Source organism: Gadus chalcogrammus, chromosome 20, assembly GCF_026213295.1.
Source record: "Gadus chalcogrammus isolate NIFS_2021 chromosome 20, NIFS_Gcha_1.0, whole genome shotgun sequence".
In the NCBI taxonomy this organism is placed as follows: Eukaryota; Metazoa; Chordata; class Actinopteri; order Gadiformes; family Gadidae; genus Gadus; species Gadus chalcogrammus.
The window spans coordinates 14,361,509-14,376,274 of record NC_079431.1 but is presented as its reverse complement, the minus strand read 5'-3'; the positions used below and the strand labels follow the sequence as shown (position 1 = coordinate 14,376,274).

Sequence of the window (14,766 nt, the reverse complement as noted above, 5' to 3'; positions counted from 1 at the left end):
TTTGGTTGTGTATGTGATACATTTGGGTGTATGTGTATACACGTGCCTCTGTGTGTGTGTGTGTTTACAATCTTCTTTGTGTGTGTGGGTGTGTGTTTGTATGTGTGTGTGTGTGTGTATGTGCTTAACGGCATGTGTATGTGTGTGTGCTTATGTGCATGTTTATGTGTGTGCTTACGTGCATGTGTGTGTCTGTGTATGTGTGTGGCAGGCTCTAGAGGAAGGCTCTAGCCCGAGGAGGAGCAGTGTGAGAGACAGCGGTTTTGGCGACAGTTGGTACTCTGACCGAGAGGAGCTGTTCCAGCTGAGAGGAGGAGGAAGAGGAGGCGAAGGAGGAGGAGAAGGATACAGTAAAGAGGACTCCTCAGACAGCCTAGACTCCCTGGGCTCGCGACCCCACAGCATCTCGTCTGACGCCACCCTTAAAGGGAGTAGCGAGGGTAGGAAGACACACACACACGTACACTCGCGTATGCACATATGCACATGTCGATCGCACACAGGCAAGCACACACACACACACACACAAAACTGTGTTCGTGGGTTGAACATTCGTGAGAACACGGACAGAAACACTTACACTCTCATAGACAGTCCTGTACGGTCCCACACATGCTTGCCTTCGGACGCCCACAGGCACCTGACAACACAGTTTTTCTGCTCTGTTGAACTTCAGTTGCCACAGTGTGTGTTTTTCTCTGTGTGTGTTATTTGAGAGTAGGTCTTCAAATAAGCATGTGCACTCCGGTGTTTTGCTCGTTGGCAATTAGTTGTGTTGTTCGGACACTGTGTTCTGGGCTAAATGTATTTGTATTTATTTGTATTGGATATTTATATCTAGCTCAGTTTATCCTTGAAGAACTTTTGTGAATGGGGATGCAGGCTAGAACTTGTATAGGGATGTAATATTTGTACATGTCTACCGCCCCCTAGTGGAATGTTATTGTAATGGACTATCCTTGGTACAACTGTGGCTATCAACACTAAAGATAGATATAAAGATGCAAAAAATGTAAATGTTATAGCATGCAGCGATATCAGTCCCTTGTCTTAGGAAGGATGAGGTAGGGTGAGAATAAGGACCTCCGTCCCAGCGGGGCTTGGTCAGGAGGCCGTCAGTGTGTAATTACAGTAGCCTCCACCTACCTACCCCTGTGTGAGGGGCCAGTGAGACATTCCACAGGTTTCCACATGAGCTTGTAAACGAGGAGGCCCCGGGCCCCTGCTCTAAGCCCCCGAGCTGCCACCGAGATCTGAGCTCAGGGCAGCAGACACCTCACTGGAACCTTTACCTCTGCACAACCCCTGCTTGTCCTGCTACTACTACACTGCACCCCCCACCCCAGCCCTCCGACCTCCTCCCCTCTTTTAATGGTCTAACACAAGTTTTCGCTTGTTGTCAATGTATATCCCCCCGCCCCCCAGACCACGCCATTGGCTGATTGCTGTCCAGCCCCCAGACCGCAGCCCCAACTTTAATGCCTATGATAATGACAAAAATGACCACTTTGGCCACAACAGCATATCGCTTGGTTTCATATATTTGTCGGCCATTATTCCTCAGACCACACACAAGATTCTAGCACCTTTAACGGCAAAGCCTGTGATTGCTGAGATCACCTATTGCTTAGTTTTAACTGTTTTTGATTTGACTTCAATTTGTAATCACATTTATTCCTTTCTTTCCTGCAACTTTTTTGACCGCATTAGTCGCGACTTACAACCTTTCAGAATCAGCTAATTGGACGACACACATGCCCTTTATTGCGCAGCCCTAACGAAACGCCATCCTCCCCCACCCCTCACCCTCCACCCTCACCCTCCAGGTTGGTGCAGCGACGCTGAGGCCGACCCCGTCTGCGTCACCATGACGACCAACAAGGACAGCCTCAGCTACCGGCGCTCGCTGGCGACGCAGCCCAAGCCCGTCGCCCAGTTCAACCAGTTCCTGCCCTCTAAGGACAAGCCGTCGGGCTACGTCCCGGCGCCGCTGCGCAAGAAGAGGGCGGAGCGCAACGAGGACAACCGCCGCAGCTGGGCCAGCCCCCTGTACACCGAGGAGGACGGCACCTTCACCAGGTACGGTCAGCCGGGGCTGCCCGTGCGGAACGCCACAGCGGTCACGGCTGTGGTTTACACACACAGGTGTGTTCGTGTGGTGTGTTTGTGTGTGTGCGCGTGTGTCCCTACCGTGACATGGCCCTGTGATCCTCGATGGGGGGTGGTCATTCATTTATTTGGACTCAACAGAGTACAGGTCCCGATCCGGTCCAAGGTCTAGGGACAGAGTTCAGGGTCCATCACACACCAGTGCGTGTGTGCGTGTGTGTGTGTGTGTGTGTGTGTGTGTGTGTGTGTGTGTGTGTGTGTGTGTGTGTGTCTGTGTCTGATTCCAGCCCCCCCGGAGCTTCTTCGAGGCCATTCCGTGCCTTAACCTCAACTTCCTATCGTTTTTCTTTTTGCGTTGTTGGTGTCTCTGTTGTCGCCGTCGTTGTTGTTCACGTGCCATCTGTGATCACCTCTGAACGGATTGGGCGATCTCAGCCAGAGCGCGGCGGGCCCCTCCCAGACGGACTCTGACCCCACGTGGACGTACGAGTGCGGCGGGAGCAACAGCGACTCTGACTCTGAGCGGCCCGACCCCGACCTGGTGCTGGACGACCTGGCCAGCCGGCGCTTCCACAGCCCCGCCCCGGCACCGCCCACCAACTTCGCCATGCCCATCAGCCCGGTGACGGGGGGGCGGGGGTCGCCGACCGGCCCCAGGGTGGCGGGGGGGCCCAGGGGGGACCCCTGTGATGTGCAGGTCCAGGGGGTGACCGGCGTCAGGTCAGAACAACGCACTGCAAGAGCGTGACTCTTGGATGTGTCTGATGATGACGAGGGTGATGAGGATGAGAGCAAATCAGCGCTTTTTTATGCCCTGAGTTTGCATGGTTACCGGTAACCATGGTGACGCTTGAGTGTGCCGCGTCTCTAACCAAGCGCCGAGTTTTTGCTGTTGTGATTTTTTTGTTGAGTTTTCTTTGCTCGCAGTTTGATTGCTTGATTGTCATTTGGGTTGTCTGGTTTTGACAGTCTGCCTTTGCTTGTTTATAAACCAGACTTTTTTCGTTTGCCTGCTATGGAACAGAAGGTCTGTACAGTGATTGATTTGCAGTCAGCAACGCGGCTCCTGGAATCATGGTCATGCTTCTTTTGCATTTTGGTTGGAGTTTTGAGTTGAGATGTTTGGCTAACCCGTCGAATCAGAGAATGATGTTTTTGTACTTTTTGTGTCTGTCGATTCTTTTGGATCGTGTCTTGCGCTCAAACATCGAGACGCCGTGAGTGATCCTCTTGCTGTGGCCATGGCTTGCTGTGCTTGCGACATTGTTTGACTTTTGGTTTGACTGCTGGTTTGACTTCTGGTGTGACCGCGGGTTTGACCGCTGGTCTGACCACTGGCATGAATACTGGTCCGTCTCTCGAAGCAGCAGCGGCCCCAGTGCGCCGGCCCCGGCGCGGGCAGACCCCCGCCCGCCCCTCTCCGCCGACAGCCTCTTCAGAGACAGGTACGGCGACTCGGACGATGAAGACGAGGACGACGAGGAGGGCTACGCCGACCCCGTCCAGGATGACCTCTACAGCCGCAAGGTGGGCCTGGCGGGCCAGCCCGCGGGGGCCGCCCCCTACGACAAGTTCTTGCCCAAGTTCTGGACCCCCGAAGAGGAGGTGCACATCCAGAAGATCAAGATGGGCTCCCAGAGGCGGCCCTGGTACAGGAAGATGCAGGGCTTCAGGTGCGTGAGGGCACCCCCGTCCGGCAGGGCGGCAGAGAGCCGCAACACGCCGCTTCTCTCTGAGTAGATGCTAGTCGAAAAGCAACAAACACATTGTCTTTTGTCTTCCTTGTGAGAAATCCTCAAATACATCAGTTGATACACAGCCAGGTCATGTGGCTACACACATGCACACGCGAAGGATTAGATGATTTACAGTCAACTTCCTCCCCCTCTATTTACTATTTGCATGATTTATAATCAACACTCCATAATCTTCCTAACTGGTCTTAACTATTCAACTGGGCTTTGGTGAAATTTCTGTATTTCTGTATCTCTTCATCTGACTTGTGTTTTTTCTGTCTTCCTTTCTTCCTTTCCTTCTTCCTGTCCCTCCCCACCGGGCTCTAACTCTCCCTCCCCCTGCTCCGCCTCTCCTCCCTGCGGCCTCCCGTCCTGCTGCTTGGCGGCGGTAGCCCCAAGAAGTCGGCCTCTTCCTCTGACGAATCAGACAGTGATGTCAGTCCCTGGCTGTCCTCTGGCCACTCCCCCTATGGCCCCTCCCCCTCTCACTCCCACACCCCCGACGCCTCCTCCAGCACCACCCACGTGGTGGGGAAAAGGTCTATACAGCTGCATGACTGTGGCAATGCCGGGGCAGTCTAGGACCCCTTCCCTTTACACCATCCATACGTCTTTTTGAAGGGCCCCTAAGGGCCCCGCGTGCCTGCTGAACTTCTCCCTAACACGCTAACGGCAAAGTACGAAATCAAGGTGTTGGAAACTTGTGCTAACGTGCCTAATAAAGCAACCCGCTTGTGTCTCCTTTTCATCTTTTACTGAATTGAAGCAAAGTATTTATAGCTGACTTTTAAAGGAACCAGCAATGCAATGTCGATACTGCCAGTAGGCATTGTGATTGTGAAATCCTCGTTTGATAAGCCTCAGGTTGAACCAAATTTGACCTTCTTTCTTTACTGCTGGGTTCTCTTCGTCCTCCTTTTCCTGCTCTTTCTGTGATCTGTATCACATGCATGCACTCATTCATCCCTCTATCCTTTTCTCTCTTTCTCCTTTCTGCCCACCCTCCAGTCTGCACACTCCACCTCACACCTCCCCACCGCCCCCCAAGATTCAGCTCCCTAACACCGAGTGCACCCCTCCGGTGTACGCCCGCATGGACCCCACCTCGGGGCCCAAGCTGGTCAAATGTGTGCGGCGGCCCCTGCTGGGCCGTCAGGACCCTAGGGAGCCCCCGGACCTCGTAGACTATGAGGCCCTAGCGCCAGACCTGTCCAACGACGACATGTTTAGCAGGCGCACCCAGGCCTTCCAGTCCAACCCGGACATGGCCATGCTGAAGACCCAGCTGAGCCCCAGCCGCACCCGCCGCCACCTCTTCTCCTCCCAGCCGGAGCTCAACATCGTGACCCAGGCCCACGTCCACCGGGGCTGCCGCCTGCCCGCCACCCAGGAGACGGAGCCCACATACCCGGACATCGAGCAGGACGACGTGGTGTTCCGCAGGGCCAGCCTGGAGCAGGCCCAGCGGCGGCGCCCGCTCTCCGGCGCGCCCGACAACTACGCCCCCATGCCCGTCCCCGAACCCTGGGCCCTGCCCCCGGACCTCCAAGCCCGGCTGCTGTGCCCGCCGTGCCCCCTGGTCCACCAGAAGGCATCCCAACGACAGAGCAGGCTGGCCATCACGAAGAAGGCCGACCCCGTGAACGATGACATGCTGGTGCGGAAGCTGGGGGCGTGTTCGGACGGGGTCGCGCGATCGCTGTCCGTGCCCTCCGTGCCGGCGGCGTGTAGCGAAGGCGACCTCCGCAAGTGGCGGGAGATCAGAGAGTCCGGTCAGCTGAGGTTCAAAAAGAGGCTTATGGTGGAGAGGCTGGCCGCTATGAGGATGTAGATCCGGGTCCGATTTCACAATGCCCGTCGGCTGGTATTCCTGCCGTGATGTTGTGTACTATTTCTCATTCATTTCCGAGTTCATTTTTCCTGTTTCCGCGTGTTGAACGGTTCGGCCTGAAGGTTGTAGTGGTGTACATTGAATGTCGGCGTGGCGTTATATTGGTGCTATTATGGTTCCTAACGCCTCATGAGGGATGAACTTCCCCTTATTCAGGGGAACTCCAGATTGTCTGAACATTTCGTACAGTGTACACAGAGGTGCTTGGACATTCCCAGCGTCTACGTGTTTTCATTCTCTGGTGCCAAATGTTTGATCTTGCATGGAGGTGCTTTTTCCAGGTGTGGTCAGCGGTATGGAAGGCCTTTTTGTGACACAAAGGTTGACAGGTTGAATGTGAAGGCCATGCAACATGGACTATCACAAAAAGACTGCGCTCTCAATAACAACTTAGTTTGAATGTGTTTATCCACAAGACATGCATGGATTGCTTTCTCAGCATAAGCTTTTATGCAGAGTTACCAATCGGAAGATAGGCGTGGATATCTGTTTGACCCTTTCTTTCGGTTTTGGTTTTGATTTTGTTTTGATTGGCGTTTCTTTCACCCTTTTTTTGTGTTTTTTCTGCAACTTTGAAAATCTTTCTCTGACCTTAATAAAGAAAAGCCAAGCTTCAAAGTGTATTGTGATGGAATGCTCCCAAACACACCACCACAGCAGCCTGCAGAGTAGGGCAGGATGAGCAGGATGTTCCCAAGTTGCTCCGTAACCAAAGGAACTTCGCACAGACATGGAAAGCTGACAGCTCAATGGATAGAAAATGAAAAATAGCCTAAACTCTAACCCAGGGTATGTCTCAGGAACACTCCAACGCAGTAAATAAAGTGCTCACTGTCGACACTTCATAGCGACTTGGCAAAGCATCTATCCCTCCAAGATCACAGTTAATAATGAAAATAACAATCACACTCAAGGCTAGGCCGAGGCTGTCTAGATTGACTTGGCCCATGGCAATATCATGTGTTCAGTATAACCTTTACGTTTTATAAAAGCTGCAGCTGTTGCAACCCCAAAAATGACGTCTGCACACCTCCCCAAACAAAAAGCAGATGAAGGGAAGTCCATACAGTTAGTTCGGGTCTACTGCTCACAGAACTGAAAAACTATACTATCTTCTGAAAACAACTCCACCCAGAGTTTCTGTGTGTATCTTCGGTCTCCACTCTACGTTGGATTCTGTGCCAACCTCCAAGGCAGTGGCGGGGACAGCTTTCCCTGCATTCATCCTTCCCTTGTTGGGGGTGCACGGCTGTACGTAGCCCCCCCCACCACAGGCCCTCCTAGTCGGGGTCAGTCCCCAGACATCTGCCTGACTGCCTTTGTCTATGTGGTTCTCTCCGGTTTCCTAGACTTCCGAGGAGTGACGACGGTAGTGACGGGTGAGTTGATGCACGGGCGCAGGAATGTGGCACGTCAGGGTTGGCTCTTTTCCCCTAACACAGCCTCAACCCTCCTACCCCCCGCTTTGTGATGCTGCTCCCTTCCTCTCTCTCTCTCTCTCTCTCTCTCTGTCTCTCTCTCTCTCTCTCTCTCTCTGTCTCTCTCTCTCTCTGTCTCTGTCTCTGTCTCTGTCTCTGTCTCTCTCTCTCTCTCTCTCTCTCTCTCTCTCTCTCCCTCTCTCTCTCTCTCTCTCGTTATTTCTCTAACTCTCCAACTCACCCACTCTCTCTCTAATTCTCTCTCTAACTCTCTCTAAGTCCCTCTAACTCATCCTCCCTCTAATTATCTCTGTAACTCTCACTCTAACTCTCTAATTCTCTCTCTAACTCTCCCTCCCTCCCTCTGTCTCTCTCTCTGCATGCAATGCGCTGACACAGAACATTGCGGATTGTGTTACACAGGGCCTAGTTGGAGAAGGTGTGGGGTTGTGGGGGGGAGGGGTGACAAAGCACATTGCTCTACAAGCCCTATTGACAGAGCGGCATGAATGTGGGTGAACGAGTGAACGCATAACAACAAGCCGGCGGTGCTCCGTCACGCGGCCATGCTGCAGAATGTGTACGCTTGAGGCTGGGGGTTATCCGGGGCCAGCGTTCGCCAGCGCTGTCTGTGGTCCAAGCGCTTCACACAGGAGGTCTCAGTCGTCCCTGAACCCCCCGACCGGTGAGTGATGAGGGGTGGTTTCGGTCGGACCCCCATAACGCCATGGAGCCTGTCCGTGGATGGCGTGTTTTTGCGGTTTGGCATTAGGGTGATGTCTGTGAACACAGTGTGTACAGTGGGACACAGTGTTAACTAACCTGTTAAACTTTTCTGACTTTGAACTTGAACTCGGCGGCTGTTCAGTGCTTTTGCTACTCGTGTACTAATGCCTGGGTGATGCTATTTTCAGTCTCAATTGAGGTGTTTTGTATTATTAGGCTTATGCTGATGAAGTTCATGTTTATTGTGCAATAAATATGGATTCCATAGCAACGGGACTAAGTGCATTTTGGAGTGGCATTGACTACTAACACATATCAGTGCACATCCCTTCAGGTGCTTTGAGGAGCAGGGTCCATGCCACCCTCGACAGGGGATCTAAGTCGGGCATGAGGTTAACTGTGTCCGTCCTGTCTCCCCCCACCCAGGAGCAAGTCGATGAGCGACATTGTGGACCCGGCTGTGGTGAAACAGGTCTACCGGGAAAAGATTAAGAAGGTCCAGGAGCAGGTGAAGGAGAGCGACGACAAATGGCAGGATGTGAGTATAACCACCGCCTCATCAACCTTGAGGAATACGTCACCCCTACAGGATACGTGAACACGCCTTGGTCAGCCACACGCTGTTTCTCTGTCGTCTCTTTCCGCTTCTGCTGCTATTTCCTCTTCTTTTATTTCCTCCTATTTATTTTTTCTATATCGTCTCCATCTTCCTCTTCTTCATCTTCTTGTTCATGTTCTTCATCATCTCATTCTCCTTCTTTTTTTATTTCATCGTCTCCTATTTTCTTAACAGCTAAACGGGCCCAGTCCTTTGAACGTAAGACAGGGGAATTCTTGTTGAACGTACCATCTGTGACCCGAGAAGAAGAGTGCCGTAACAAAAGGGTGCAACACATCTAAGTCAGTCTGTATAAGTGGGGCACAAAGGGCATTGTGGGTAGGATGAGAGGTGTTTTGGAGTGGGCCCCAGTGTGCGGTTGGCCATCAGGCACCAGGAACGGGCTGCTCAGACAGAAGGCTAGAGAGAGAGGCGACAGACGCTGGGTGGTGCAGCACCGCCCTCTGGCTGTGAGCTGCCCTCATTCCCATAAGAAAAGTGGGTGGGCTAGAATGACCACCTGTATGTTCACATTCAAGTTACGCAATAGTTCACAACCTGGCAACCCTAGACTACCTTTATGCAGTCTTTACAGCGTTGGGCCTATCTTTACATCCTAGCTGACTACCTCCAGTCTTATTGCTGTGCACGTTGTAGAAGGGTTGCACGCATGTCTGTGGGTACTCTCGATGAATAGGGTCTCTGTCAAATGATGGTGTCCAAAAGCAGCATTTGGGTCACATTCGCAACCCACAATACACTGGGGACATGAGCCAGGAGGAGCCTAAAGCACACAAGTAGAACACCTCACCAATCTCGCCCCGCGTCTATGTCTCTCTCTCTCTCTCTCTCTCTCTCTCTCTCCCTCTCTCTCCCTCTCTCTCTCTCTCTCTCTCTCTCTCTCTCTCTCTCTCTCTCTCTCTCTCTCTCTCTCTCTCCTCTCTCTCTCTCTCTCTCTCTCTCTCTCTCTCTCTCTCTCTCTCTCTCTCTCTCTCTCTCTCTCTCTCTCTGCTTCCTATCCGCCCTCCATTCCACTCCAGTTTTGCCACTCCTCCGTTTCCCTTCATCCTCGTGTCCTGAGGAACAAAGTGTTTCTTTTTGAGAGTTGGAGTGGACTTTTGTTATCGGGGTTCAATTGACCTCTCCAAGATGGTGGCAGGTGAGTGACGCGAGCCCCTTGTCTCGTCCCCGCAGGACCTGAGCAAGTGGAAGTCCCGGCGTAAGAGCGTCAACTCGGACATCGTGAAGAAGAAGGAGGAGCGGGAGCAGATCGAGCAGAACTACGGCGGCGAAATCGGCAGCGGGAGAACACGCAGGTCGCTGAAGGATATGCAAGAGGAGAGGTGAGCGCGCCACGCACCTGTTCAGGCAGCCCGGCCTGGGAGCTCTGGTGAAGGCCAAGGGGACGCTTGTTTGACCGGTTGTTTAGCCGGTTCCAGGATGAAAGGAAGCGTTTTGTACTGGATGAAATACGAGAGATGTATAAATTAGTTATTAGTTTGTTATTAGTTTGTGCCGTTTGCCGGTGCACTTGTTTTAACAAGTAGTGTGTTGTGTGGCGGTAATTCGATTTCCATGTATCTGTGTGGTTTCTGAAGGAAATGACAGGTTTATAGAGACAGAGAGAGACAGAGAGGGAGTTCTCTGTGGACAGAAGCTTCAGTAGACGGAGAAAGGAGAAACGTACTCCCTAATCGTGCCTTTAGACAGTGTGAAAGTGTAATCTAATCACGGCTCACGACCCACCCTCTCCCCTCCCCTTCTTCTGTTGGCCCCACCTGCCTTTCAACTCGTGTCCCTCCTTTCACTCCCCTCCCATTCACCCCCCCCCCCCTCCCCACCTCCTCCTCATTTCAACTTTGTCTCTCCCTCTCCCTTCATGCTTTGTCCTTGCGTCTTTCCCTAATACCCCGTCCATTCATCCCTGCTATCCTTTATCTAACCCCATTACTCACTACCCCCTCCCCCTTCCTCCCCCATGTACCTGTCCGGCCCCCCCTCTCCCCTCTCTCTCCCCCCCTCCCCCCGCAGAGCGTCTAGAGACAGCAGACGTTCCGTTGGCAGCCGCATGAGCTCCCTCTCCTACCTGGACGAGGACGAGGACGTCTTCGCCGTGCCCATCCCGGCGCCGCGTTCCCGCTCCCTCTACGGCCGCAGCAACACGGCCGACGACCTCTACTCCCCGCCGGAGCGCTCCCCGGCCCCCTCCCCGGCCCCCTCCCGCCCCTCCATCCCGTCCACGGAAGACGAGGAGCCCGCCGCCCGACCCGCGCCCGACCGCCCCGCCTCCCCCCCGCCGCCACAGGAAGCGGCTCCGAGTCGCGCCGTGACCGACGGTGGTACCCGCGCGTCCTCCACCGTCACCACGGTGACCAGCAGCAGCGTAAGCAGCAATAGCAGCAGCGCGTACGCCGTCAGGAGCGCCGACCTCCCGGCCCGGCCGAGGAGCATCAGCCCGGCCCAAGAGCCCTCGGTCACAGTCATGGCCGACGCCGGCAAGACCCCCGCCCCCAACCCCAGCCCCGAACCCCGATCCCTCGTCTCGAAGGCCCCGGAGCCGTGGCGCCCCAAGGCGGGCGTGCGGACCGCGGAGAAGAAGGAGGCCCCTCAGTACAACCCGACCATGCCCCCGGGGGTGTCCCGGGTGTCCGCCTCCCTTCCCAGGAGCACCCAGAGAGCAGACAGCACCACCAGGCTCAGCTCGGTCATCATGCCCAGGCCCTTCGGGACCCAGGCCAACCGCCTCTCCTCCCTCACCAGGGCCCCCGTGGTGAGTGCCCAGACCTGGCTCCCAGCTCCTAGCTGGACTCCCCCTTCACTACAATACAACCCGCACCCTAGACACTCTGTCTGGGGTGTCCCCAGTAAGTCCCCTTTGGTAGCTCAATGGACATCAATGCGTTGTCCAACAGTCCCACTGGTTTTACAGCGGTGATGAATCTCATTATGGTATCTATGGTCTTTAATATGGTAACTACTCCATATTATTGCTGATAATAGTCAATAGCTGGTTTCAATTGCACAAAAGGCCCAGATATGATGATGTTAATCATCATATCACAAACTTCTATTCAAAAGTTAAACTATGTATTTTATCAAAGCCATTGACAGGGATCCCCCTTCTCCACCAACCGCCCCAACAAAGCCATCTTATTCTTTCCCTCTTTGTGACAAGTGATGGGTTCATTCTCTCGGGGGGATGCTCATTCTGAACCTCCTTAAATCAACCCTCCTCTTCCTCTGACCCAGACGGTCGACTCCCACCGCCGCGTCAACGGCGACGCAGACGTCTCCACCAAGTCCTCGGTGCCAGGCCGCTACCAGCAGTACATGACCTTGGAGGACGAGGCCTCGTCTCAGTCCAGCGGTGAGGATGAGGAGGAGGAGGAGGGGGAGGACGAAGCGAATGAAGAGGAGGGGGTCGGAAAAGGCCTCAGCTCCAACAGCAAGAGTGTGTCGCAGGAGCCTCCTCGGGTGAAGAGTGAAACCCCAGCTCTGGGCAGCGATGCCAGCCAGGTACTTCAGTTACTACACACGGCAGAGGAGCGGGCTTGCCTTACGCAGTACTTTTCCTTTCCGATGTTCCGTAGTGCGTACTATCCAGCTGTGTCATGTTGCTGTTGTTAAGACAATACCTACGACGGCACCATACGGCACTGCAGAGAAGTGTTAACCTCAATCAAGGGAGTCGTAAAACCATTTACTTTTGCTTTGTAGTTAATGCTCTGCAGCATGAGGCTTGTCTTTTCCATTTTTCTTTCCAAGTGCCAGTTGTGTTAGGGGGGATCGTTTGGTTAAAGGGAGTGCTGGGAATGGGTTCTGTGTTCTTGGGAACAGAGGCTACATTATGACACCTCTTGTTGCAAAGAGCTAGTTCACCAATCTGATGTTGAACGCTCGCTTCAAACGCACGTACTGTGGTTCGGTACGTCTGTGTTATTAGGTCAAGGTCAAGATCGGACCGCCACGGGCAAAATATCTGCTGCTGCTGAAATTGATGCATGGGATTTTGATTTGCCGTCTCTATCAATGGCCTCATTTTAATATCTGGGTTATCAAGAAGCATCGGAAAGCGTCATTTAAATTCATATAGGGGGGAAAGCGAGTGGCAGTGGCCTTGGAGTGAAAGCTTGAGTTAATCTAAAATAATGCCACAGAGTACTTTGTCATTGAAGGTCCTATATGTACGGCCAGGCTTCACTTTTATTCAGCACCAATAAATCATTCATTCACAGGAACAAAAGGATCTGGAGTGGGCCCTGAACACAGACAAAGCATGCCTCCACAAACACAAACACACAAAGACACCAACAACCAACACACACAACCTTTAACTGCTATTTCTGTGTGTGTGTGTGTGTGTGTGTGTGTGTGTGTGTGTGTGTGTGTGTGTGTGTGTGTGTGTGTGTGTGTGTGTGTGTGTGTGTGTGTGTGTGTGTGTGTGTGTGTGTTTCCAGGAGAACTTCTCTGACATGAGGATCAGTCTCAACCAGAAGCCCAACAGCAGCCGAGACTTTGGTTTCCATGCCGACTGGAGCGCCTCAGGGACCCGCGTCAAGTCCATCCAGCCAGGTAACATCTTCCTCCTTCTCCTCCTCCTCCTCCTCTTCCTCTGAAACCCACGACAAGTCATTACCGACAAAACTGCTTTTAGCCGTGAAGCGAGAAAAGCACTTTCTGAGATTCTGATTCATCCCAGCAACCAGGGACAATTTTCTGATCATTAACCATGAAGTGACCTTTCCCCCCCCCAAAGTGAATCCCTACAGTGGTGCAGCTCTACTCTGTAACCCATGGCAGGGTCCAATGATGTGTACACACGGTGCTAAAGACTCTCCTGTGTTCAGTGCGGTCGAGTAGTCAGCCACCAGTTCCCCCATTTCTGTGGTTTGTTCCTTCGTTCGGTTCTCAGATGACGCCCCCAACGCCCCCTCACAAAGCCCACCCCCCTTCTGCAGTCTTTGCAGCGGGTGCACCATGCCTATGTAGGCCAGCGTCTAAGTGGGTCAGTTGTGCTGTGTCTGAACTTCTCTCTCTCTCGCTATCCAGAACCCACGCAAAATGGCTGCGGAGCGCCGCATGGAATGGAAATAGAACGAGAGTGTTGCCGTCTTTTTTTCTCATGTTGCCTAGCATCGAGGTGGACGTCTGAGTGACAGTGTTCTCACTATGGGGACGTTGTCCACTTATGCCTACACTTAAATGACTAATGGACGGGAAAGGAAAAAGTGTGAAATCCACTGCAGTCGTATGAATCTCTGTGGTAGTGAGAGTGACGAGGCTGCAGTTATGAGTGCCTTACTCACATGAGGTTCACGATGCTGTTAACGGTACGCCTAGGCCTTCCTCACCCAACTAGCAGACATTTTTAACCAAGATGGCCACCAGGTGAAGAAGGCCCGTTCACAGTATAGTGTGGTTCATCTAGTACCGTTGGTAACATGAACAGTCAGCGCGGAGACGGTTCATCAGCAGCCGGACCTGTAAGACAGACCGTATGAACTGTTCCCTGGCAGCGTGTGAGTGGTTTCTGAGTGTGCTCCGTGTGGCGTCCCGTGCAGGCAGCCCGGCGGAGATGCTGCGGGCTGGGGATGAGATTCTGAGCGTGAGCGGCCACAGAGTGGCAGACATGAGCTATGCAGAGTGGGGGGCCAGCATGGAGGACGCTCTGCAGCAGGGCAGTCTGACCATGGATGTACGCCGTCGAGGCGGCAACAGTGAGTCCACCTCGGTTGTGCAGGAGGGTATGAGTGGGGGTGTGTGTCTGTGTGTGTGTTAATATGTGTGCTTGTGTGTTTTTGTTTGCGTTTGCGTGTGAGTGAGTGAGTGTGTGTGTGTGTGTGTGTGTGTGTGTGTGTGTGTGTGTGTGTGTGTGTGTGTGTGTGTGTGTGTGTGTGTGTGTGTGTGTGTGTGTGTGTGTGTGTGTGTGAGTGAGTGCATGAGTGAATGAGTGAGTGCATGCCTGAGTACAAGAGAGCGAGCGAGGTGGCATCAGGCAGAGGGAGTGTGAGGGAAATAACAGTTTAACCACTTTGAAGGTTGCATTCCCCAAGTGACAGGATGGCTTACGGTGGCTGGGCTGCTAAACGCTGTTGACACTCTAAAGTGGTCCGTAAACTGCTGGGTAACCATCCATGAATGATCTCATGACAGTTTACCGGTAGCATGACTTCAGCTATTTTCTCTCTGGGTGTGTTAGGAAGGAGTGACAGGGGGGGACTTTATTACTAACTGTTCTTCTCTGCTACTCTTTGTCCTCCGTTCGCTCCTGTTGTTTCTTGTCAGCAT

At 53.2% G+C, this 14,766-nt stretch overlaps 2 protein-coding genes across 6 annotated transcripts in view; both read left to right on the top strand.

The window, feature by feature from the left end:
• Positions 1-14,766, top strand: part of lmo7a (LIM domain 7a) — a 55,575-nt gene that overhangs the window by 27,496 nt on the left and 13,313 nt on the right. For 4 of the 5 annotated variants that reach the window (XM_056579465.1, XM_056579467.1, XM_056579466.1 and 1 more), the window contains exons 8-16: positions 212-440; positions 1,827-2,079; positions 7,086-7,115; positions 8,307-8,418; positions 9,673-9,821; positions 10,510-11,248; positions 11,728-11,994; positions 12,936-13,050; positions 14,040-14,195. In XM_056579465.1, the coding sequence (XP_056435440.1) occupies positions 212-440; positions 1,827-2,079; positions 7,086-7,115; positions 8,307-8,418; positions 9,673-9,821; positions 10,510-11,248; positions 11,728-11,994; positions 12,936-13,050; positions 14,040-14,195 (2,050 nt within the window). The remainder of the gene's footprint in view (positions 1-211; positions 441-1,826; positions 2,080-7,085; positions 7,116-8,306; positions 8,419-9,672; positions 9,822-10,509; positions 11,249-11,727; positions 11,995-12,935; positions 13,051-14,039; positions 14,196-14,766) is intronic. The other variant, XM_056579469.1, reaches the window with a different exon arrangement.
• LOC130373174 (LIM domain only protein 7-like) lies at positions 4,439-7,075 on the top strand. Its single transcript, XM_056579470.1, has one exon. It carries the CDS (start codon positions 4,792-4,794, stop codon positions 5,674-5,676), a length of 885 nt encoding a protein of 294 aa, XP_056435445.1. The 5' UTR covers positions 4,439-4,791; the 3' UTR covers positions 5,677-7,075.

Bases quoted from the DNA above. Each gene is read 5' to 3' on its own strand.
- LOC130373174 (XM_056579470.1), top strand. From the start codon at position 4,792: ATGCATGCACTCATTCATCCCTCTATCCTTTTCTCTCTTTCTCCTTTC.